The following is a 24,843-nucleotide window of genomic DNA, read 5'->3' on the forward strand; positions in this document are numbered from 1 at the left end:
AAAACATCAGAGCCGTTCAGATTAAACCTAGGTGACACGCGGTAACGGTTATAACCGTTGGTTTGGAAAGAGGTTCCACCAAATACGACAGCTGTTATTTTGTGCGGTAATCCCCAGCGACAAATTTAACGAATCAGATGAAAGACACGGCGCAGCAGCAAAACCTCTTTCTCTCTCTCTCTCTCTCGCTCTGCCTGCAGATCTGAGCTTCTCTCTCTCTTTTCTTATTTCTTTCTTTTAGATTCTTCTCGGAGATTTTATTCACTCAGCTTCAACCCAACAATCTCGTTTTATCTTTTCTTTTTATCATCTTCATCAATCAAGTATCTCCAACTATAGCGTAACTTCACTCAGCTTTGTCTTTGTTATCACCAAAACCGAACAAAAAAAAATCGTCAAGGGCTATTCCCTCTGGCATTTAAAGTTCAACCCTAGTCTTTTTTCCTTTAAAAAAAAACTAGGGTTTCGGATACTAAAGTCGAACTATTTGGATCTGTGGGTCGATCATTGTTTTAGGAGCTATAACTACTTATTATTATTTTTTTTTGTTGGGGTTTAGATTAGATCTTCTTCGTTGCATGCTTTTGTTTTGAGGTCATCTGGCTCATCACAATGGCTGCTTCATATCCAGGACCCGTTCAGGTGAGTTTTCATCTTTATTTTTGTTTTTTCTATATGGGTTTTCCTTATTTTATCAGTGTTTTTGTTATTTTTTAAATTTCAGGTTGGTTCATACTTCGTGGGACAATACTATCAGGTGCTACAGCAGCAACCTGATCTACTTCATCAGTTTTACTCAGATGCCAGTAACATGATTCGGGTCGATGGAGATTCCTCCGAATCTGCTTCCTCAATGCTGGTAGTATTTATATTCTTATTTTCTTTCTTTATATATTTTCAAATGAATTTACTTAAGCATGAACGTGTCTCCAATGCAGTATCCTTTTTCAATTTACTAAATTTTGATTAATGCTATATTTTCTCTTCTTTTATATGATAAATGGCATATTATTTTGTACAGGGATTATTTCTTTTAATATTCTTGGTTGTATAATGTATGTGCCTTCAAGTGCATGCATTTATAACGGCTAACATATAATTTCTGTGCAATATTTTTCTAGAGAATGATATATTGATTTGGGCTAGAATAACCTTGGTGAGAGATAGGATTTTGTTCTCTAAAAGGCCTTTTTTTAAGCTAGGGCAAGTTATCATTTTAAGAAATGGATTCTCTGGACCATCTACTTTTTAGATGTTACAAGCAAAAGCCTTTTGTTAATTGTTAGCAAATGATTGGGATGTTGCAATTTCACTTGCAAATTTGTGTTATGAACATTGTTTTGCTTTTAAATAAGTCCTTTATCTGGAATATACTTGGTTAATTTGTGATTTATTGGGTTCTTTTGATCTTTCTCTGCAGCAAATTCATACCTTGGTCATGTCACTAAATTTTACTTCAATTGAGATCAAGACAATTAATTCTCTTGGTTCTTGGAATGGAGGTGTTCTGGTGATGGTTTTCGGTTCTGTTAAAATCATGGATTTCAATGGCAGAAGGAAATTTGTGCAAACCTTTTTCCTTGCCCCTCAAGAGAAGGGTTACTTTGTTCTCAATGATATCTTTCAGTTTATTGATGATGGAATGATTTACCAACATTCAGCTTCCACATTACCAGAAAACAAGATTGATGCTCAACTAAATATGTCAAGCCCTGTTGCAGAGCCACCAGGTACGGTGGGATAGCTCTTTTCTAACTTGAATCTGAATTTTTTATTTTTAAGCTTTAGCATTTTGTGGACTCTTTTTCCACATGCAAAATGTAGATGACTAGTTTTAGAGCCTTGGTTGGACTGTGTCCATCAACTTAAACAATGACCTTTTCCTGGCCATGTACTATAGTTGATAGTACGGTGTCTTCTAAGTTCTAACAGAGATGGTAGAATCAATTAAATATCTTTACATTCAATGACAATTTTTATATCTTATACAGAATTTGAAGGATAATTAGATCTTCTTGGCTTCTTTTGACATTAAGTTGCTTGCTCATAGTTTTACTGCTTGAGGCACTGAAACCTTAGACACCTGATTGCTTTTCTATTGTTTGGTTAGTAAATTTCCACATTTTACGTCTTTACATTAAAATCACCATTTTTTATCTGTGGGAAACAATCTTTATTTCCATTGGTATTTGTTATTTACTATCTCTGATGGTAGGAATTTTGCTTTTTTTGGTTTAACTTGTTGGATTTAGCAGTTTCTGACTATGTTTTGGAGGAAGAGGCGAGGGAGTATGTCAATTCTGTTCATATAGAAGATGGTCCAGTTGACAGATATATTCTCACAGAGCAGCCAGAAGAAGAAGATGCTGAAGCTGAAGTTGTGGCGGAGGAAGCTCCTGCAGAGGAAACTCTTGCTTTGCATCACAGTGTGATGAACACTGTGCAAGAACCCCCAGCTATGCCTTTGGAGGAACCCGTTGGGGACCCTCCAAAGAGAACTTACGCCTCTATTGTAAGTACTTCCCTGTTGCTTTTTATGCAAGCATTCTGTTTGCATATGAGCATGTGTTTTTATGACTGTCATTTATTGAAGGTTTCTCACTCATTGCCTATTCATGTTGAGTCGGCTATCATTTTATCTAAACTAGTCCATGTTTGCTTTACCCTTATTTCAACCGAAATGTCCAGTGAATTCTATCCAAGCATGTGGCATACACAAGATCTGGCCTTACATTACTGAAACAAGTTCAGCACATAAAGAATAGACTATAAAAATATAAAGGATTAATAAATTAAGTAGACAGAACCATGCATGTGAATGAGAGAAAGAAATTATGGGTACTTGCCATGAGTTATGAAATGTGAGTAAAGTCTTATAGGCATTTTCTCAAACAAACTCTGTTTCTATTGAATGCTTCACACACAGATTAATAGTGTTTAATTTGTTGAAATTTAAATAGTTCTGAGTGGTTGACCAACATTATTTGTTGTTATGAATGCTGTAGTTGCGTGTTCCGAAGGAGCAATTTGCTTCATCTGTTCAAGTTCAACCATCTTATAGAAAGATTCCCCAGAGTACTTCAGATTGGGATCACACACCAGAGCCTCCTAGTCAGCAGTCACGTCCTGCTTGGTCAGATATGCCTGAATCTGCAGCAGAGACAGCAGTGGAGGAAGGCTTGGTCTCTGAAGAAGGTTAGTCTAACTGTATCTACTTCTTACAATGCTATAGTTGTTGATTCATTATTGTGCTTTGGCTTTTATCAATTTGCATTCAGTTTTGGGTAAGAAAATTTTTCTTAAATGGACCATCTGGGTATTTAATGGGAGTCACTGAGCATCAGAATTTTGTTTCTATGGTTGAGGAGTTAAAGTTTCTGAGGCTTGATTTTTTATCATTCCATTTTGGAAGTACCTTCCTGTATGAGAGTCGAGAAGATGTTCATATAAATGCTTATAGTACTGCAGGTTTGCAATCTGATTATTGATGTTCATCCTTTCTTTCAGGTGAATATACTGGTGAATACAAATCGGTCTATGTGAGAAACTTGCCATCTACTGTTACTGCTACTGAGATTGAGCAGGAGTTCAAGAATTTCGGCAGAATCAAGCCTGATGGTGTGTTTATCCGGAACCGCAAGGTGGTATCTTTTTCTTCCCTTCTTGATTGCCCTTCTTGATTATCTTTGGTGTAGAAACTTGAAACTAAATTAGTTTTAGATGCATGCAGGATGTTGTTGGTGTTTGCTATGCTTTTGTTGAGTTTGAAGACATTTTTGCTGTTCAAAATGCAATCAAGGTATGAATTTTCATTTTGTTTGTGCTGTTTCCCTCAACCGAATGTGTTGGATGGTAGCTATTAGCTTAGTATGGAATCTAATTTATTCACTCTAATTTTTTGAGAATTTTTAAGAGCTGCTCACTTTCTTTCTTTACTTGCTAATAACTCCAATGTTGAATTATTTATCGTAACTAGTTGTTTGGCTTGTGTTTGTCTGTAATGTTGAATTTACTATAGCAATGAACTGTCTTTAGCATTGCACCCTTATGATTACTTTCTAGTTTTATCGTTCATAGTTGTTCATATTGTTGGATTGAATTTAAGCTGAATCTGTATAGTTTTGTGATGCTTTTATTCTGCTGCTCGTTGGATGAGATGGAGATGACTAGCACAGCCATGAAAGTGCTTCTTGAGTGAAATACAGGAAAAAAGAGGGGATTTGAGAGGGGAGGGTAAAGGCAATAAACCTGCTGTCCATTGTTTTTTTTAAACAAAGAATTGACTTATAGCATCATCAACTGTCAAAGCTTGATGGCTTTCTCATTGCATGAAGGACTCTTTATATATATAAATTTGCTTTCATAGCGGATTTGTATATTTACTGTCATGCTGAATCTTTTATCATTTTTATTTTGGCTTATTTTCATATTTGACACTAATATCAAGTTTGTTCCTTCTGTAGGCATCTCCTATACAGTTGGCAGGAAGGCAAGTCTACATAGAGGAGCGCAGACCAAATAGCAGCAGTAGAAGTATGTGCCTTTATAAATACTCCTGTTTCGTTTTATGCTTGCCAGAATTTCCTTCTATATTTTCGGTGACATGCTTTCACAATTGCTCCTTTTGGTTACCTTCAGAACATCCACAAAATCTACGAAAGCACTCTTGACAAACTTTTTTGAGTTGCTAAATTCTTGTGCTTCAATTTACATCTTGTTTCACTAAAATTTTGCATTTCTAAGATAATCCTCTGTGTGGATCTCTAAGCATAATTGGCTTGTAAACAGCTTCCAAGATAACCTTATAATTCTGATGCTTTGGTTTTAGATCTATTTTGCTTTGACTGATTAGTGCTGGCCAGTAACAGATGTAGTCAATGGTTGCATTAGGCTTTTTGTTCTAATACAGACTGTTAGGCAAGCAAGGCGGTTTTGTGTGTGCATGGACATGTGAAACTGTTCCAATTATGTTGTTGTAAATAACGTGCTTTGTGGGCAACTTTATATAAAAAAATTGACAATCTTGATGAACGTCAAGTATTGATTCAATAGCATCTCTAACTTATTATGACTGCATTATATTCTTCTTCCTTAGGCCAAAACAAAGAATAGAAAACTATTCTTCCAGCTTTTGCAAACCATTTATTTTTATATTGAACACATGATTTGGATTAATATGTTACTGTTCAATTTAAAATGGCATGGCATTCAACTTTCTCTTTATTGAAATGCATTCAACTTTCTCTTTATTGAAATGAATTTGATAGAGTTTTGCTCTGTTGATATGAATCTGCATTCAAATTGATCAGGAAGGGGAAGAGGCAGGGGTACTTATCCACTCGAGGTCGCAAGAGGTCGCTTTGGTTCTCGTAGTTTGGGTAGGGGAAACAACCAAGAATTTGGTAACTACAGATCAAGTGGCAATGGTTTCTATCAGCGAGGTTCTAGATAAGATAGCATCATGGGAAACAGAATACAAGTTGGCTGAACTTCCCCAACTTTTTGCACAATGGGGTTTTCTTTAGTCTTGGGGGTGATTGAGGGTTGGTAGTTCCCATTGAACATTTTCCATCAGTGACTTCCGAATATATGCTTTTACATTTTTGTGTGTTATTCCACATAAAAGGAGTGTTGGGGAACATTTTTAATTTTATTTCGTTTGATAGGTATATGTTTCTCCCCTTGAATGCTTTTTATTATGCAGTTCGAGTGGAGATTTTTTTTATGTTCTTGAGCTGTTTTATGATTAATGAGGCATTGACGCATTGTGATGATGGTTGATTTTGTGATTCTGAAATGGAAGCAATTTCAATTACAAGCTTTGGTTGGCAATACTAAGCAGATTCAATCAAAGGGAAAAGAGGTTACTGATTTATCCATTACATGTACAATTTTAATGGAATGCTCCCTTACCGAGCACTGCTGCAATGTTTCCGAGGAGCTAGTTGTTTAAGCGCTTGTCAAGGTTCCTTCGTGAAATTGTGGGGGCATGGAATCAATGTTGTTAGCCGACGCCCATTCATCTGCATCTTCCTCAGTTTCCCAGAGGAAACTAGCATAAGCTGCATGAACATGGCTGTAAAAAGGATAAACAAAAAAAAAAAAAATCAAGTCAGGTAATCAAGTTTAATCATACATTATAGAAAGAAACAGCAATGGAGTCATATGACTCAATAAGTTAAGAAAGAAGCACATACCTATCTTGAGGAGATGCTTGAACTGCTCGTTCAAAATAGCTTGAAGCTCTTTCTTGATCATGATGTAGCTCCCACACTAACTTGGCATATTGTGACAGTTTCACCCTCTTTGGCGTCTGCTAGGATGGCCCGAGAGTAATACTCTTCTGCTCCTTGTACGTCTCTCTTTGACTGTCAAAACAACGTGACAATGCTCAGCAATAGCAAATTTCCCGTCTCAAAAACTTGAAAACAAACGGGGTTGGATAACAGTATCAAAATCGCCTTGTGAAAGGCACTCACCTGATACAAAAATTTAGCATAGTTCCCCAAAAACAAGGGGTTGCCAGGATTTTCCTCCACCATCCTATTGTAATACTCCTCAACTTCATGGTTGTCATCACCTTCTCTGCCAGAGCCTGGTGGATTCAATTCACCACCTCTACCGCTGCCGCCACTAGCACCACCCCTGCTACCACCATCAGTGCCAAGCCCTCCGTCAGGAAACATTTCTTGTCCGACCAACCCTCGGTCATCTTCAAAACCAACATTCCAAATTTTATCAGCAACTTTCACCTCTTGATCATTCAACAAAATAGTCTCCACGCTGATTGCGTTGAATTCATGGCTACCATTCACAGTCATTACCCTCTCTTCACTACTGTCCAGCAGTTCTCCATTTTCCTTCAACTCCTCTTCCTCTTCTTGGAAAGCAGTCTCGTCTTCTTCTTCTTCTTCTTCCTCTTCTTCCTCACACTTCGCCCTCGAATTGTAAAGGGAAAAGGAAGGGATGGTTTGCAACATTGAGCACTTGTGCCTTGCAGAAAGCTTCTTGGGTTGTTTCTGATTGTAGAATTCTTCATTGCTATCACAAGCAGCATGGACGAGTCCTTCCAAGTTTCCTTCAGACTGAGCCCGGCGAAAGCCTTTACGATCAAAATTAGAGAATAATTGATCAACAACAGAGGGAGACATAGGAGAGGAGCCGCAAGAAACTATAGTAGAGAAGTGGACAGAGCCTGGAGAAGGATGAAATGAGAATCTGCTGTGGTTGTGGTGAAAGAAGGTCGATGGACAATGCCTGAAGGGATTGCTGGTTTCATAGTGATTGATGTTGTTAGGACTATCTGTAATGGAAGAGAGGAGTGATCCAAGAACTGGAGTTGAAGAGCTTCTTAGCAGCATTTTTTTTTTTCTTTTCTCTGTTTCTTTTCTGTTGATGGTGCTTTTGTGGTTGCTGTTGCTGGTTTCGGATGTCAAATTCTATGAACAAATTAATAAAGAGGTAGTCAGGTGAGCAGCTGAAATATCTTCTCTAAGAACAAGCCAAAATGAATTGACAAATATATATATATATATATATATATTATACAAAAAAGGTGTCAAATAATTACAGCTAATAAAATTCGAATGTTATTTTTTAAAAATAATTATATATATATAAATTAATTGAATTAAATTTTAAGTTCGAATTGAATATCAATATCTTTAATCTTGGGAATGATATCTATTATTAGCCAATCTAATGATAGGATTTGGAAACTTGTTTGCATTACCCCATTAATGAGTAAAATAAATTCCTAACAAGCAAGATTCTTATTTGGATTTGTGGTCTTGTTATTTCTTAATTCCACTTTTTTCTTTTGGGAAAAAGGAAAATTTTGCTCCAATAAAAGAGAGGAAATGTTGCTTTTTTCTTTTGTTCGAAGAAAGTGACAGAAATTGGTAAGCATTTAAATAGAAATTCTGTAACAGATTGTGAAATATGCAGAGCATTTCAAGCATTGGCAGCTGGTTCAGTTCCTGAAAGGCACAAAAACAAATATATTACCTTTCAAGTCTCTCACTTTTGATCAGAAGTTGTATCTATTCAAACAATCAAAGCTCAAAAGTTTATTTTTGCAATATAATTTTAGGAATGAAGTACCTCATTTTTTTGCTTAAGAATTCTATAAAAGGCATATGATAATGCAGTTAAAAATGGAAAAGAAACATACCCTTTTGAGTTGTAAGAATAAAGAAAGATTTCCTTTACAGCTCCAGGCCTTCCTCCTTTTACAAGAGAAGTAAAATAGGAAATGAACATGCACTTTCCTGTTTGATTAGTTAGAAAAAAATATTTTTTTCCTAGAAAATTAATAATCATTTGTGCGGTAGAGAGAGCTTTGATATGATAGAGGAGAAAAATATCAAGTTGTTTTCTTTTTTAAGTCTTTGAATTTGTTAAAATAAAAACAAAAGTTCATATTAATACTTCCACATTGAAAATTCAACTGGTCAACCCAAAGAGGCCAAGTAACCTTAATGATTGGACACGTGGCATTTTCAGGTCCTTACTCTGATTCGTTAGCGGACACGTGGCAGAAAATGTTTTGTTTGGAATATTCTGCTGTCGGACAGCTAATCATCACTGCATAGTACCCATAATTCAGTTCTTTATCTTTTTTTTTTGTTTGAGCATATAGATATCACATCATAATAAAATTAAATCAAAATGATAAAAATTAAAAATATTATTTTAATTTAAATTAGCTATGAATTTAATTTTGATAAAAATTAAAAAAATTATAAAACTTACATGACTGGAATAATTTTTACTCAAAATTAAATATAGAATTAATGATTTATTACTCAAAAAAAAATACCCCTGGTAACCATTTAGGCAATATTTGAGAGAACCTTGTGATGAATGTTCAATAAGAAAATGGATTGTTTTATAAAGTAAAAAAAAAAATGTTAAATGTAGTATATTTATTATTGAGTGAGAGGGATAGCTTGATTGACCTTCACCCTCAATCATAAACAAAATTTTCACAATCAAATTACTCATAATTTTTATAAAATAATTTAAATTTTAACAATGGTTTTCAAGCGGTCTCATTTGTAAAAAATATAAAAATAATTAAATATGTAACTAAAATTTCAAAATGAAAAGAAAAAGCAAACCCACAGGTTTTTTTTTTTAATAAAAGGAAAAAAACTCAGAAAGAATGAATGAAGGGGACCCACGAAAGTTGACATTCGATCTCACTTCCCAAAGAATTTGAGAATATCCGATAATGCCAACGAGTTTGGAGTTTAGCAGCAAACTTAGAGTAGCATCAAAAATTTCAATTTGCAGAGCTTGTTGAGATCGATTGAGAAATGTTTGGGTGCAAATGTTTCTACTGGAACAAAATGGACCAATTGGTGCCTTCAGAGCCTGAAGCCTTCTCGCTTCCAGCCCCTCTTCCTCAATGGCCTCAAGGTATTGCAATTTTGATTTCAAAACAATTTTGCATTTTGAATTTTGGGTTTCCTTCGCTTCGTGTATTTTATTAATGGGTTTGCTTCTTTTTTTTTTTTTGGTTGATTGGATTTCTGGGCTCAAGTTGTCCTTTTGGTTGTCTGCATTTTTTCAAAATTTTTTTCCTCTTACTTTTCTTTTCTTTTTTTTTTGTTCTTTTCTGATTGATGGGTGATTCATGGCCTGATGTTTTACTTACTATAAGAATGAAGAATTATAATTAACAAAAAAAAAAAAAGTTGACCTAAAACAGGTTCCTTACATTTATTTTCGGAAATTTGCCAATTTTATGTGAGTAGATGGTACTGTTGATCAGTTGGAAGCTGCAAAGGTGGGATATTGTTTTCGCTTCTAGAATGAATGCAAAATTCAACTTGTACTTGGGAATTTTGAGTATAGTTTGGCGGTCAGTTATAGGTTTTTTTTTTTTTTTAAATACTTGAATGATTTGATTCATTTAAAAGAAAGCAGGAGTAAATTTGCTAGGGTAAGTAAAAGGAGATGCAAAAATAGAAGCAAAAACTAGAAAATTACAGCCAAGAACAAGATTGAAATGTCAAAACAAACGAAAAAGTCAGAGAAACTTCTCAAAGAACGAAAATATCAGCACCCTAAGACATCTTCATTTAGGATCCAGCTCTACCAAGGTAGTCTGTTTATAGGCTAATTTACTGCATTTGAGCAGGAAAAGCATAAATGACTTCTAGTCTCTTTAGAATTGTTGCAGAAAAAGTAAGCAAAGCTAGTGACTAAAAAAACCCAGATATAAAACCTGTGTAGTCTAAGAAGTAATAAAATGTTTTATATTTTGGTGCAGAAACAAATCTGTTTGCGCCAATTAATTCTTTGTAGCTTATGCTGACAAGACCACTAATATTCTACTCTGATTATTCTTTCAATTGTGGTTGAATAAGAGCAAATCTGATCTCCAGGAACTGTTTCATTTGTTATTTTGGTACTTTTCCTTGTCTTTATCAGTTGCTTTTATTTTATTTTCATTTATTTCTATTTTAAGAGGCTGATCTTGAATGAATTGTGTCTGTATATAAAATATCCTGACTTTTGGAATCCTGATTCATTATTGTCTTCTTTTTCTTTTTGAAGATTATCTTATATTGTGTGATTGTTACTCCAGTGGCTTCTTTTCTTTCTATTACTTTAAAAGTAAACAAATATGATCATCAAATTGCTTTTCCACGCACTCGAGCAACTGGCTCATTGGTTGTTGCATGATCCTCTACTCAAAGAGCAGAGTTCAAATCCCCCTTACCCCAAATATAAAAAAAAGTTTTTCCACAATTATTTTTGAACTTTCCTCTTATGTTTGAGTAGCGTTTCTTTGTTTCATCATTGACTTGACTCTCTTTCTTTTAGCATGTCAGCTACATATATTTTAAGGATCCATTATTGAATTTCAGTGTTGATGTGATGTTTAAATGCTGCATAGTCCAGAGTAGACGCTGATGAAATAAAATGTGAGAAGACTTTGCTATTTAAGTCAAAAGTTCACTTGGGCTGATGTGGTTCAGTCTTTTGTTATCCTTTTGAATTTGACATATCGTGTAAATGTTTAATCGTATGCCTCCATTTCAGGTCAAGGATTTGCTTCTGGAAAAATAAATCTTGGGGAACTCGAAGTCATTAAAATCTCAAGATTTAAGTTCATCTGGTGCAGCAACTTAGAGGACAAGAAAAAAGGTGTCACGTTTTATAAACCAGTTGGAATACCTGATGGATATTATAGCTTTGGGCACTACTGTCAATCTAATGACCAGCCTTTAAGAGGTTTTGTTCTTGTTGCTCGAGAAATGCGTTCTGAATCGGAAGCTTCTGATTTCTCTACCTGTGTTACCTCACCCGCCCTTAGGGAGCCTCTTGATTATTCTTTAGTTTGGAGTTCGAATGATGGGAGTGAGGAAAGTCTTGAAGGCTGTGGTTTCTTCTGGTTGCCTCAGCCTCCTAAGGGTTATAAATCCATGGGTTATTTGGTCACTAACTCTTCTAAAACACCCAAATTAGATAAAGTGAGATGTGTTAGAGCTGACCTGACAGATAGATGTGAAAATTTTCGAGTTATACTTAATTCCAATACCAGATTTTCAGAAGTTCCGTTTCAAGTTTGGAGCACAAGACCTTCTCATCGAGGGATGCTGGGGAGAGGCGTTTATGTGGGGAGTTTTATTTGCAATAGCTATTGGAATCCTGGACAAGAACTGCCTATCGCATGCTTGAAGAATTTAGATCCAGCGCTACAGGCAATGCCAAACTGTGATCAGATTCATGCCCTGACAAACCACTATGGACCTACTGTCTTCTTTCATCCTGACGAGATCTACTTTCCTTCTTCTGTTTCATGGTTTTTCAAGAATGGAGCACTTCTGTTCAAAGAAGGGGACTTGGTAGGTGAGCCAATTGATGTTAGTGGATCAAATCTACCAAGTGGCGGAAGAAATGATGGGGAATTTTGGATAGACTTACCAAGTGGTGATCGGAAAAATAGTATCAAACTAGGAAATTTGAAAAGTGCTAAACTTTATGTACATGTGAAGCCAGCAGCTGGTGGGACTTTCACTGATATTGCTATGTGGATTTTCTTCCCCTTTAATGGGCCTGCAACTCTTCAGGTTGGTATTTTGAATATTGCACTTAACAAGATTGGACAGCATGTGGGTGATTGGGAACATTTTACTCTCCGTATATGCAACTTTACAGGAGAGCTATGGAGCATATACTTCTCCCAGCACAGTGGTGGTGTATGGGTGAATGCTTATGATTTGGAGTACATACAAGGGAATAAAGCGGTTGTTTACTCATCAAAACGTGGACATGCCAACTTTCCTCACCCTGGGAATTACATTCAGGGTTCTGCAAAACTAGGAATTGGGATTAGAAACGACGCTGCTATTAGTAATTTCTACGTAGATTCTAGTACTCATTTCGAACTTGTTGCAGCTGAGTATCTGGGAGATGGGGTTGTTACTGAGCCTGCTTGGTTGCAGTTTATGAGAGAATGGGGTCCAACTATTGTCTATGATTCTAGAACTGAACTGGATAAAATTATTAACATTTTGCCCGTGATGCTCCGATATTCGGTGGAGAACATTTTCGATAAGCTTCCGGTTGAGCTGTATGGAGAGGAAGGCCCTACCGGCCCTAAGGAGAAGAATAATTGGGTAGGCGATGAAAGAGGCTAGTTTTGTGGTAGTTTCGGATCTCAATGGAGTGTTGTTTTTTTCATCTGCAACTAATAATTTAAAATACGATAAAATGATAGATACAAAAAAAAAAGTAAAGTAATAAAGGTTAAAATTTTAGTAATAGTTATATATAAATTTAACAAAATTTTAATTTAAAATACGATAAAATGATAGATACAAAAAAAAAGTAAAGTAATAAAGTTTAAAATTTTAGTAATAGTTATATATGAATTTAATAAAATTTTAAAAAATATATTTAATATTTTTATATCGATGTAAATTATGACGTGTAATTTTTGTGTAAAATATTATATAAATATATAAATTTTAATATTTTATATAATATAAATACATGAATCATCAATTTTATTTATAACCATTTATGTTCATATTGCAACAAGTAATAAATTATAAGCAAATTACAGCTATTATGATTTATATGTTTGTCGTTCTTGTATATATTTTCGAGTTTTGAGTAGTATCATGAAAATGCATTAGAGTTTTAAAGATTTTATTTAAATTATATAAAGATAGAATTATTATGATGTTGTTCCCATAATTCTCAACATTTATAATTTTTTTTATTGTGAGGCTGTAATTTAAAAAAAAAAATCTTATAATGCACCAATGTGAAATATTTATTTATAGAATATGATTATTAAATATTATTATCTTATTATGTTTTTAATGTTGCAATAGTACTAAAATTCATTATTGAATTATGAATATGATTATTAACTATATTATATATTTATTAATTTTTAATGTTGTAATAGCACCAACATTCATTCTTGAATTATCAATTATATAAAATTTATGGTCATTTGTGAACATAAATTAACCATTTATTGACGTCATCTTAACAAAAATCGACGTCATTTTCGTAGTGACAGAAACCACCTTCATCAAAACTTCACCCTACAATTAAATAATGAGCACAGGTGTCACGATCACAGAACTAAATCCGTCACGTGTCAGCTAACCAGCAGGATAGGCGTGGAAACACATAACGATTCTGTTGGGTCCCACGGTTCTACACTTGGGACCGACAATTACAGTAAAAAAAGAAAGACGACAAAAAAATATAGGCAAGCGTGGACTTTGTCCGCTGGCCCCCAGACAGGATCGTACGCTTTCAAACTGACAAAAAGTATGACTCAATCCCTCAAATCAAACGAACAGAAAAACAAAGTGCTTCTGATTGCGCGTTTCGTTTTTATTTTTTTAATTTTATTTCGTGCCTCAAAGCGTTCTATTAATCGGAATTGAAACCTCGCTAATAAAATTAAGAGCCCATTTACATTTGAATTACAACGAGATTAAAAAATAAAAAATAATAAAAATAATAAAAAATATAAATATAAATATAATAATGATAATAAATTTTTTTATGATAATTAATTTTTTAAATAAAAATACTTATTCAATTAATTCTATTAATTTCTAATCAAATTATTTAAAATTATATTAATTGAATTATATTATTTTATTTTTATTAATCGAATTAAATTTATAAATTTTAAAAATTAATCAATTGAATTTAGATTAATTTTTTTGATTAATTAAATGATAAATATATTTAAATTAAATTATATTTTAAACTCTTAATTTCTTAAATTTTAAACAAATTAAAGAAAATTATCTAATAAAATATTTAAATGCTAAAATATTATGTTAAAAATTTTACAACTTATAAAATTAAATAATTCTCTTTATATATTTTTTATTTTATATTTAAATTATGTTAATTTTGATTAAAATTTCAAATAATTCGATTAATTCAATTTATAAATTGAATTAATCAAAAATTAAAAATTTTTTAAAATTATTTTTATTAATTGATCAAAATTAATTTAATAATTAATAAAATTAAATTAATTCAATCAATTAATTTAATTAAAATCAAATTATAAATATCTTTATTTTTAAATACAGTCTATTACGATCATATTAAAATTAATTAATAAAAATGTGTTTCAATATAAATGTAATAATAACAGTCTAGGTTAATGATACGATGAGGTGTCATGTTTTTTCATTCAAAATCGGTATGCGTTGTTTTGAGACCGAGTTTGAGGAGGTTTTTTTGGATAGCCCCTATGTTGTCGTGATTAATACGGTGGGTTCCCGATTCCGACGTGTCGAGCCTTGTGATGTTTGGGCCCACCTTGTCGGCTTGTTGTTGGGCGCCTTTCCTAGACCCATCTCCTCGATGCCCATCCATGACTCTAGACTTTCTCCTTTTCATTTCTCGTGATATGAGATGAAGATATTTTGGATCTGACGGGTTTATGTAAATTTTATTTTTTTTAATTTTAAAATTAAGAAAGGACTACTAATATATTCAATCGATTCCTTTTGTCTATTGCTTTTTTTTTTCTTGCTTTTCAACTTTGTGATGCTATTATTTTTTTTGAGATGTATAATATTTGTATATGAATTTAAATTATTTAATAATTTAAAATATAATACAATAATATAATATAAATATAATAAAATATAAAATATAAAATATAAAAATAATACAATTTAAAATAGTAGTAATAATTATATATAAATTTAATAAAATAAAAAAATTTATATTTAATATTTTTATATCGATATAAATTATAAAATATAATTTTTATGTAAAATATGATATAAATATACGAATTATAATATTTTATATAACATAAATAATATTATTTAATAATTACAAATTAAGTATTTGTGTTTTCGCTTATATGAAATTTGTTACTTTATATTAATTTGGTGCTTTGATTTTTTTTTAAATGATATTTACTATCAGAGTTTTTATAATATCCCCTTGTCTAATAAAAAGATTGAATTTTTAGCTAAGCAAATAATTGTGGTATCAGTCTTACATTTACAAGTTAAAATTAAAAAAAATAAAGGAAACGTCCTAATTTAATTAGTTTATTTTTGGTATTTTGCTAATCTTATCCAAACATTTATTTGTAAACAGCATTGGCAGTTCTCATTTTCCAAGAATGTTTCTAAAAATAACATAGCAATGACAACAAAAGGGTAGAATCATTTATTAGCATCTTTCATGTGTATTGTGCTTTTGCTTTTAAAGGAGTTTCTCAGGAGATAAATTATAAAAAAAAAAAAAAAAATCAACTCATTTTTTTTTTCTGTTGCCAGTAAATTGAAGATATATATATCATATGAAGAAAAGAAAAATGAAGGCCTAGAAAGCAAGCAAAGCAAAAGGGTGGCAAAATCAAAGTGAAAATGAAAAAAAAAAAAAATTTAAAAAGAAGATTTGGATCTGAAAGGACAAAAAACATTGATGGAGGGGGATGAATGATAAAACCAGACAAGGTAGGGGCCCAACTCATCAAGGGAAACAGCAGCACCACCACGGCTGTACCCAATACCTTCCCAACCTAACGTTTCCTTTTTCCCCCTCTCCCTACTTTGAGTTTACTTTCTAGTTTTCCAATACCCACCAAACACCCTTCTAATATATCCATCTTTGTCCCCTTTCTTTCTTTGCTTTTTGCCCATTTCTCTCTGCCTATAAAGTTAGAAACTTTATTTTTAAATGATCTCCTCTTCTCTTTTAGACTTGTAAAGCTTGAAACTTTGGTTGAACGAAGGAGGTTTAATTTTCAATGCAAGGAGGTGTTGTTATTGGTGGTGGTGGTGGTTCTGAAAGTGGGTCAATGTCTACAGTGTCAAGGGAGGACAACTTGGTGGTGTCCTCAGAGGATTCTTCATGTCCTGATGAGTCTGAGTTGGAGTTGGGTCTTGGCTTGAGCCTTGGTGGTGGTTTTAAGATGCACCAAGTTTCAAGGGCTGGGCAACATGCTAGGATCTTGACTGCCAAGGATTTCTCTTCTGTGGTTTCTGTGGCTGCTTCTTCATCTCCTTCTCAATCATCTTCCTCATCTTCTTCTCCTTCTTTAAGTAGAGCTAATATCACAGCTGGAACCAAGAGGACTGCTGATTCTATGGCTGTCGGTAAAGGCTCTAGGTATTCTCTAATTCCAGCCTGATTTGTAATTCCATGTAATTACCTTATTATGTCACTTCCATGAATTTTATGTCCTGAATATGCTTATGTTCTTGGTTTTAATTGGTATTTTTTTCTGCAATTTATCTGCTCTTTTAATTCTGTTATAGCACTTAGTTCCCGTCATAAGGTATGGTATCATCAATTACAGAACTTTGGTTCAATAAATACAAGATCAGGAGGAAGAGAATTAAGAAAGGAAAGAAAACTAGAATCCTCCAATTAGGCACGAAATAAAACATAGGAGGTTGAATGTACTTACGTTGTCCATAGACTACAATTACAAAGATATTTCTTGCTTGATTATTCATTCAGAAAGGGGATGGCACGGGAGACAACTTTATTGTTAGGTTGTTGAGGATTAGGTATGAATTTGGGATGCTTCCACCCTTTTTAAGATGGATCATGTTGGCTGCAAGCAAAATGATTGGTGCTTCTACTTTCTTCTAAGACGTAAATGCTTATAGATCAAACGGTCCTGATCTTCAATTCCAAATTCAATATATGTCCCTGTTTGCTTGGTAATATTAATAATTATCTCAGGATCAGATGATTGCTTCTCTCTTTCTGCCCCTCTTTCTGCTAACTAGGTAAAGCAGAAAATAGGAAATCTCCCCCAACCAAAGGAGGAAAACTGTTTGGTACAAAAGTGACATGATACCAGGAATAAGTAATACACCGGTTCACATGGAAACCTGTATTTGTGGTGCCTTATTAACTAGGCTACATCTGAGTCAAGGCACAATCCAGGCCATAAAGACAGTTTTAATATGTACAATTCTTTTTTTGTTATATCCTTTTTGGTACTTCATGAGTAGCTGAGAACTTTTCTTTCTTTTTACATGCTATTGAGTTTGGGTGGTTGAATGTAACCTTTTCTTAGCTGATTTTTCGCCTGTTAACATCTGTTATTTTTCCTTGAATTTGAACAGTCAAGTCGTGGGGTGGCCTCCTCTCAAACCTTGTAGAATGAATAGCATGGTTAACCAAGCAAAAGTGCTGGCCACTGATGTATTTAACTCAACAATGGAGAACCATAAAAATGAAACCTCTATGGTTGAGAAGAGTACAATTGGCAGCTATGAGAACAGTGGTAATGCTAAGCTCAGAAAATCCCTGTTGGTGAAGGTGAATATGGATGGAATTCTGATTGGAAGGAAGGTTGACTTGAATGCCCATGAATCCTATGAAAAGCTGGCAAAAACTTTGGAAGATATGTTTCTCAGACCTGTCAATCCAGTAGGTGAGATTTCCCTTTTTTTTTTCTTTTTTGTTTGACTTTCAAAAGATGAGTTAAGTGCCCTGTTAAGTACTGGTTGTAAGGATATCCTAAGCTATACGATGACCACGTCTTAACTGATATATGGAATTTAACCAAAATGATTGTGTGCTTAAGACTTTCATGGCGTATTTAAAACATGAGTTGTCATGCCAAGCAAATTTGGCAAGCATCCCTTGTGTTTTTTCAAGCATTGTGTCAAAATAGAAAATATTAGTCTGGTAACTTTTAGACCTTTTAAGCAAAGAAATGTTAAACCTAATGGAATTATAGGAGGATCTGAGATTGAAAGCCTTTAAAATTCCACCATAAAGAATGTCCTGATTCAGACAAGGTGAAAGACTATATCTTTTTGTTAAATGATCATCGAAACATGTTTCTCTTTTATGAATGTTATCATGATTTTTGTGGTTAGGATCAATGGCGCTGGAGCATGATATGAAGAAGGAAATAATAAGACCTTCAAAACTGCTTGATGGATCATCTGATTTTGTGCTTACTTATGAGGACAAAGAGGGTGATTGGATGCTTGTTGGAGATGTTCCTTGGGAGTATGTATCAATATCAATTATATGTGTCACTTTACATCATAATTGTTTCTATGCCCTCGCTCGCATGACATTCTTAAAACGAACTTCTGTTTTAATTGCCTGATCCAAGAGTTTCACTGCATATATATGTATAAAATTTTTTAAAACTATTAAAGTTCATTCTCTTTTAAGCTTTGTTAGGTACATTTATAAGATGTATGTTGTCATTATTAACAAGTTTTTGACATAAACTGTCAAATTAGTTCAGAATAAAAGTTGGGAAGAGTTCAAGGAAAATCTTAAAATCTTAATGCATGTGCCTTTCCTCTAGTGCCCCTGAAGTTAATACATTGCCTCAAAAAATTGCTTTATATTATCATGGCGGTCATCTTGTCTGGCTTGTAAGGGTGGGCTTCAGTCAGGGAGACTTAGAGCTTCATGGAACAAAGTGAACAACATGAAGATGCTAAAGCAAAACTTGTATTATGGATTGAAATTTGTCTTCTCTTGACACTCATTGAATGTTCTCTGGTTTGGTTCAGGATGTTTCTCAGTTCTGTGAAGAGGCTTAGAATCACGAGGACATCTGAGGCTACCGGATTGGGTATGCAGATCCATACTCTTCTGATCTTGTTTATGTTGCTTTTCGATTCGTATCTAAGGTTAGTTTAATTCATAATTTGCAGCTCCAAAATTGCAAGAGAGGAACCAGAGACAAAGAAGCAAGCCCATCTAGAATATTATTCTCTCAAGCCAACAATAAGATGAATAGCTCATGCTAGTAGCAACACCCAAAGCGGAAAAGAAATACAGAATAGTTAAAGCATTTTGACTGACTAACGTTTGAACCTCTGTGGTTCTCTGTATGTGTTCGGTTGTTGTATTATTTTATTACATGTTTTCTTCAATCTCAAATAGTCTTTGAGGAACAGTCATCATACTTTTTGACAGGCACCTATAGCTTAGTTTTCAATGTAATATATACAGAAATGCCTATTAATTGCCTTTTTGTTTTTTTGGTTGCTGTAAATAACACTGCTATTTTACTGTATTTTTAAAAAAATTTTGGGACCTAAAAATGAGAGTGCCTTTCCTTATGATCGATCAATGGCAAGTTTGTTGTTTTTGTCTGTAACTACTGCAGTTCTTTTTTGTCACTTCTCTTTGCCAAACTGGAAATTTTCATCCATTGCATACCATAAACTATGCTAATTGGGAGCATTGGTTGGAAGAATTTGAGAAACATTCAACAATAAATATGCAGTAGAACGACTAAAAGAACTGATAACATAACAAATTATACATTCCTGTTGATTGTTGTAAAGAAAATTTATCTCGATATTACAACAAATTCGAATGTAGTTTGCCTAAATGCAACTCAAAAAAAAACTGAGTGGAGCTAGAGGGGAAAACACTGGATAACACGAACTTTTTTCAGTAACTACATAATTTTACTTGTGAGTGTCATGAGTCGAGACTTAAGCTTCGAACCCGCGCGATTCCGCGACCCGGACATTCACCCTTCCGACGTCTCAGATCAGTCTTCCTGCTACGGTTCATACTCTTGTGAGGTATTGTCCGCTCTGGCCTACTGGCTTCACGGTTTTGTCTTACAAAAGACGACTCACAAGATTGAGGTAGTGTGAACACTTTTATACCCCAATGACCCTCCTATTTACACAATTGTCTAATCAATAGTTGATTGCCATTAGCTACAGTGACATTGATTCCTTCCACTGCAGCAGCTTTGCAACCCAACCTCTTAACAACAGTTAAATCCAAGAAGTTGTAAGTACTGCCCGAGTCTACCAATATCTCCACTGATTGATTTTTTATCTTCCCTTGAATCCTTATAGTTTGAGGACCAGTTGTACCGATCAAGGCATGCAAAGAGATAATGGTCGATTTACCATTTCAGCCATTTCAGTATTCGCTTTCTCTAGAGCTTTTAGACAGTCAGAGAACTCCTCTTACTCATTAGTCTGCTCCATACCTTTATCCACTAATAACTGCTATAGTTGCGATCTCATGCACCTATGACTAGTTACAAATTTAGCTCCACACCACATACACAACCCCTTTTTTCTCCTGTATCCCTTTCCCTTTTTGTAGGCAGCTTATTGGTTTTGGTTGTGTTGGGTTTCGGTTTAGTGTTAGGGGATTTATAAGTACTTATAGAGCGTCTCACAAGGTTGAGGTAGTGTGAACCCTTTTATACCTCAGTGACCCTTTTATTATGTTCGATGTGGGATTCAGAACTCTTCCTTAGGTCCGTGACATTCTCCCGCACCCAACCTCGTGACGCCCTCGTCACGAAGGTCGGCCACCCTGCCTACTTCCCTCGAGATGCTTGGCGTGGATCGAACGGTTTAGGGCTGGCTCTGATACCACTTGTCACGGGTCGAAACTTAAACTTTGAACCCACGCGGCTCCGAGACCCAGGCATTCATCCTTCCGAGCCAGGCATTCATCCTTCCGGCGTCTCAGATCAAACTTCCTGCTAGGATTCACACCCTTGTGAGGTATTGTCCACTCAGACTCCCCTGGCCTCACGGTTTTGTCCTACAAAAGGTGCCTCACAAGGTTGAAGTAGTGTGAATCCTTTTATACCCCAGTAACCCTCTTATTACGTTCGATGTGGGATTCAGAACTCTTCCTTAAATCCGTGACATGAGCTCATTGGGTTTGGATCATTTCGGTATAGCGGTCTCAAAAGAAGGCAAAAAAAACAGAATCAGGGCTGGCCTGTGGCGCTTGAAAAAAAATAGCCACAATTGAGATTCTATTATCCTACAGGAAATGGAGAGCGGGTTTTATGATCATGAACCCAGAATAAATGCATGTATCTCATCCCAGCTAAGACCATATATAAAGTGCCAGAAAGCTTTTTCCAATTAGAAGAGCCAACTTCAACCACCTCTCTCTGTTTCGCTACCAAACCCGAGAACAATAGCATAAAAGGAACGCCAAACTGTTCTCCCAGTCTTCTAAGAGTGGGACTTGACCCCATCACAATACCTATGTCTGCTTCAAGCAAGCAGAGTAAATCACCAACTGAACCTCCGATATAAACTGTCAAGTTTTGGCAATCTTTGTCTCTGTTGTTTAATATGTTATTAAATTCTTGAAGCTTTTCCATGGGAGACTCTAACTTCTTAATGATCTCCCCTGTGGTGATGGACTCATCACAAGCTAACTCGTTTGAATGCACATTCAAAGCTCTTGGATCCCCTGCTAAGTGATATACCAGGCGATAAAAACATTAAAAATTTCGAACACATATTAATTTAGCAACTGATGGTCTTTGTATTGAAGTAATCCAAGTCCTAACTATTATAGATAGCGTGGAAGCATAATAAACAATCAGCATACTTTGGATATATTCCTGATAAATTATATCGCATAATATATGCTACATCCAAAATCCCAATTTGGCTTCCAATTTCTCTAACAATTGAGTGAAGGATATATCTAGTCATCCTGTATGTTATGTTTAGACTCTAGACTCCAGATCTTTTATCCACATTTTCAGATTACGATCAAATTAATTTATTTCGGGTGTGTTTTTGTATGTGTATGTACCAAATATGGCTTGTCTATGTTCCTGGGATTACCTGATGAAAAAGCTGAACGAATGAGATCCCCACACCAACAATAAGAGAGTATATGTACAGCAGAGGTGACATTTTCATTTTTCATGATTTTCTGAAAAAACCCTTTACAGGCATCTTGAAGGATCAGACCTTGGCCTGCGCTTCTTATATCCTCTTGATTTAAACCCTTGAGTACTCCTAACTGAACCACTCTTGAATTTGCCTTCTTCTCAAAATTTGCAAATAGCTCTAGGGCTTCACACACACCTTCATAACTGAAACTTTTCACTGCACAAGTAGGGAAAAAAGGTGCATTACTTCTACGAATATTTCATCTCAATAACATTAAGTCATGAAAAATTGTTGCCACAACCATTCCTAATATAACAAGATATAAAAATCAAGAAGACTGCAAATCCTTTATCAAACCTTTCTCAGTTGATGTGATGCTTTCTACACACTGTACAAACTCTTCAGTATACGGGGTAGAAAGAGCATCCCATGCACTCCTCAAATCAGCTGATGACATCTGAGCAAGTTGGGTTTTGGACCCATCAGGGGCAGCCTTCTGCATTGTTCTGATTGCAATCTCGGCTAAAATAGCAGAGGAATCAAATGCAGTGCAAGTAAAGTCAAAGTCACAAAATATGGTGAGGTGGCCACCCACAGCAGGATCTAGCGTCCGAGACAAAGAGACTGCTGCTTCCTGCATAATCGGTTGAGAAGAGAAAAAATCTACTTCCAGTCTCATAGATTGATGGTAGAGCCTTTCTATGACATCCAGCTCTTCGCTTGTCAAAGATATGCTTAGTGTATCCAGCAACTCTTCAATTCGAAAAGCATAAGCCTGAAATCAGAATTGAGCAAAGTGAAATACATTTCCTAACAACCCAAACAAGTATTCTTGTTTGAACAGCAAAAGTATCAATAAAACACCACAGAAAAAACTTAGTAATCAATAATCAGATAACCCTCAAAATTTTGAGAGCAATAGTGATCAATCCACTTCTTGTAAATGTGACTGCTATCATTAGGATCTATAAGAGCTTGAATCTCTTTATTTATAAAGGCGAAGAGCCTCATGCAAGGTGCAATGGCGCCAAGTGTATAAGCAGCAACTTTTGTCCTCTCAAAACGGGTTGCAATTTTACGAGGAACTTTTTCTCCTTCAATTCTACCCGAGGCTGTTGCCAACAGAAAATCCGTATACTTGACTGTAGCATTTGTCCAGGTGCTCTCGTCTGGGAGTTCAAAGCCCCATTCCTGCAGTGCAGGTCTTCATCAGAATAGATACTTAAAGCAACCACCACTAGGCACATGAAATGAAGAAGCCACGGACATTGTAGTTACATATCTGTCTGCCCAAATGGTCACTAGGTTGAACAAGAATAAGCCAATCCAAAATCTACTCTTAAATTACTAAATCCTACAGTGAAGGATCTCAGCTGAGGTAGTGTGGTATTTAGGCAGAGGATTACTATCTAATACACCGCTCCTAGAGTTTAAAAACTCCACCGGCATCTTTACAAAAAAAAAAAACACTCCACAAGCGAATTTATGTGCTTGCAACATGTCCGTTAAAATATAAGGAAGTCAAAATTGAATTACTTAAGTGTACATATACAATTAAAGATAATGTGCCAATTAATCAAACCCACTTCACCACCAATGATGTATAAGGTAATAATCAAAACCACTTCGTATGTAATATCATGACTGCTAATAAACAAGAGAAAAATATAACCTGCTCGGACAAGAGAGTCGTGTGACTTAAGCTTGTCCTGAACATGTTTCCATAACTTTCGTATCGCCTTTGTCTCCCACATCATCCGCACACTCCTCCGCTAATTCATATCTGAAAATTCCCAAATAAATAAATAATTAGTAAAAGAAAAAAAACAGTGCAAAAATATTTAGCGTATTGATTAAGCTTTTTTTGCAAATTGGAAAAGACTGATTCGAAGGACTCTCACTCGTGAGCAAAAGCATTGAGTAAATGAACATGTTGAGAGGTATAGTGTAGAAAAACGTCAGCGTTTAAATTGCCGGCGGCTAAGCAAACGAAGAAAGGAATGTAATTCACAAAAACCGATTCGCTCCTAAATTTGGTCCATAACTTTCTCGCGATTCCTCCTTCAAAGTCCATCACTCCCATTCCTTCTTACGCCACGCCGTCGCTTCAATGAAACACGGATGATCAGATCGGATGAGATGGTTTCGAAGTAAAGAATGGAAAGGGCAAACGTTTCGAGATTTCGACTAACAGAGAGACTGAGTCTATCTGTTTATTTCCTCTCTTTCCTTCTTTTACTCTTTCTAACAAACAGTGTCTTTCAGGGACGGGAGAAAAGTGGTAAAGTATGCCACGTCGGCAATCGTTAATGACACGTAGGACAAAATTTGGTCCCCAGTCATGAGAAATGTGGGATCCACCATCCATTCCGTTCCCATGTTGGGAATGTGTCGTCGCAGCAGCCTTGCTTTATTCGTTGGCACCACGGAAACGAAAGGTCTTCGTTGATTTTATCACTTGTTTACTTTACTAAAACCACCGAAAATCTTAAAACTAATAGGCTTGGCTCTTGGACCATCTTCGAGGACCCAATTATTTCTATAATTGTTCTTTAGCAGAAAGAAAATGTCATATTATAAACTTTTTTCCTCTAAAAATAATATAATTTAAAACTTTAATAAAAATCATAAACAAATTTGATAAAATTAAAAGTATATATTTTATATTTTCATATTAATATAAATTATA

General features: G+C 34.8%; 3 protein-coding genes and 2 pseudogenes across 8 annotated transcripts; 3 read left to right on the forward strand and 2 right to left on the reverse strand.

The window, feature by feature from the left end:
• The first annotated feature begins 127 nt into the window (after nucleotides 1–127).
• LOC111283324 (nuclear transport factor 2-like) lies at nucleotides 128–5,774 on the forward strand. Of its 4 annotated transcripts, none has more exons than XR_016341049.1 (9): nucleotides 128–642; nucleotides 725–859; nucleotides 1,421–1,730; nucleotides 2,253–2,512; nucleotides 3,006–3,195; nucleotides 3,508–3,641; nucleotides 3,721–3,799; nucleotides 4,464–4,533; nucleotides 5,310–5,774. XR_016341049.1 is itself a non-coding variant. In XM_022871769.2 (9 exons), the coding sequence occupies exons 1-9, from the start codon at nucleotides 613–615 to the stop codon at nucleotides 5,450–5,452; spliced, it is 1,341 nt and encodes a 446-aa protein (XP_022727504.1). In that variant the 5' UTR covers nucleotides 128–612; the 3' UTR covers nucleotides 5,453–5,774. The 4 variants fall into 4 exon arrangements, 2 of the variants coding, with proteins under 2 accessions (XP_022727504.1, XP_022727505.1); XR_016341050.1 differs by having other exon boundaries at nucleotides 2,256–2,512; XM_022871769.2 differs by having other exon boundaries at nucleotides 3,731–3,799.
• A 32-nt stretch (nucleotides 5,775–5,806) lies between these two features.
• Nucleotides 5,807–8,267, reverse strand: LOC111283325 (uncharacterized; annotated as a pseudogene). Its single transcript, XR_016341051.1, has 4 exons — nucleotides 8,174–8,267; nucleotides 6,480–7,439; nucleotides 6,198–6,368; nucleotides 5,807–6,076 (listed from the first exon to the last, which is right to left on the reverse strand). The product of XR_016341051.1 is annotated as an uncharacterized LOC111283325 (transcript).
• Nucleotides 8,268–9,172: 905 nt separating this feature from the next.
• LOC111283697 (hypothetical protein At1g04090-like) lies at nucleotides 9,173–12,780 on the forward strand. The gene is made up of 2 exons (XM_022872282.2): nucleotides 9,173–9,423; nucleotides 11,056–12,780. Exons 1-2 carry the CDS (start codon nucleotides 9,321–9,323, stop codon nucleotides 12,654–12,656), a joined length of 1,704 nt encoding a protein of 567 aa, XP_022728017.2. The 5' UTR covers nucleotides 9,173–9,320; the 3' UTR covers nucleotides 12,657–12,780.
• Nucleotides 12,781–15,854: 3,074 nt separating this feature from the next.
• LOC111283658 (auxin-responsive protein IAA11-like) lies at nucleotides 15,855–19,597 on the forward strand. The gene is made up of 5 exons (XM_022872232.2): nucleotides 15,855–16,641; nucleotides 17,613–17,923; nucleotides 18,375–18,510; nucleotides 19,032–19,093; nucleotides 19,176–19,597. The coding sequence occupies exons 1-5, from the start codon at nucleotides 16,280–16,282 to the stop codon at nucleotides 19,223–19,225; spliced, it is 921 nt and encodes a 306-aa protein (XP_022727967.2). The 5' UTR covers nucleotides 15,855–16,279; the 3' UTR covers nucleotides 19,226–19,597.
• Nucleotides 19,598–21,167: 1,570 nt separating this feature from the next.
• On the reverse strand, nucleotides 21,168–24,384 carry LOC111283631 (bifunctional TH2 protein, mitochondrial-like; annotated as a pseudogene). Its single transcript, XR_016341052.1, has 6 exons — nucleotides 24,056–24,384; nucleotides 23,831–23,937; nucleotides 23,031–23,345; nucleotides 22,512–22,929; nucleotides 22,104–22,370; nucleotides 21,168–21,720 (listed from the first exon to the last, which is right to left on the reverse strand). The product of XR_016341052.1 is annotated as a bifunctional TH2 protein, mitochondrial-like (transcript).
• Between the last annotated feature and the right edge of the window lie 459 nt (nucleotides 24,385–24,843).

The sequence above is a fragment of the Durio zibethinus genome, chromosome 3, assembly GCF_047325235.1.
Source record: "Durio zibethinus cultivar Kanyao isolate XHJ-2024 chromosome 3, ASM4732523v1, whole genome shotgun sequence".
NCBI lineage: Eukaryota > Viridiplantae > Streptophyta > Magnoliopsida > Malvales > Malvaceae > Durio > Durio zibethinus.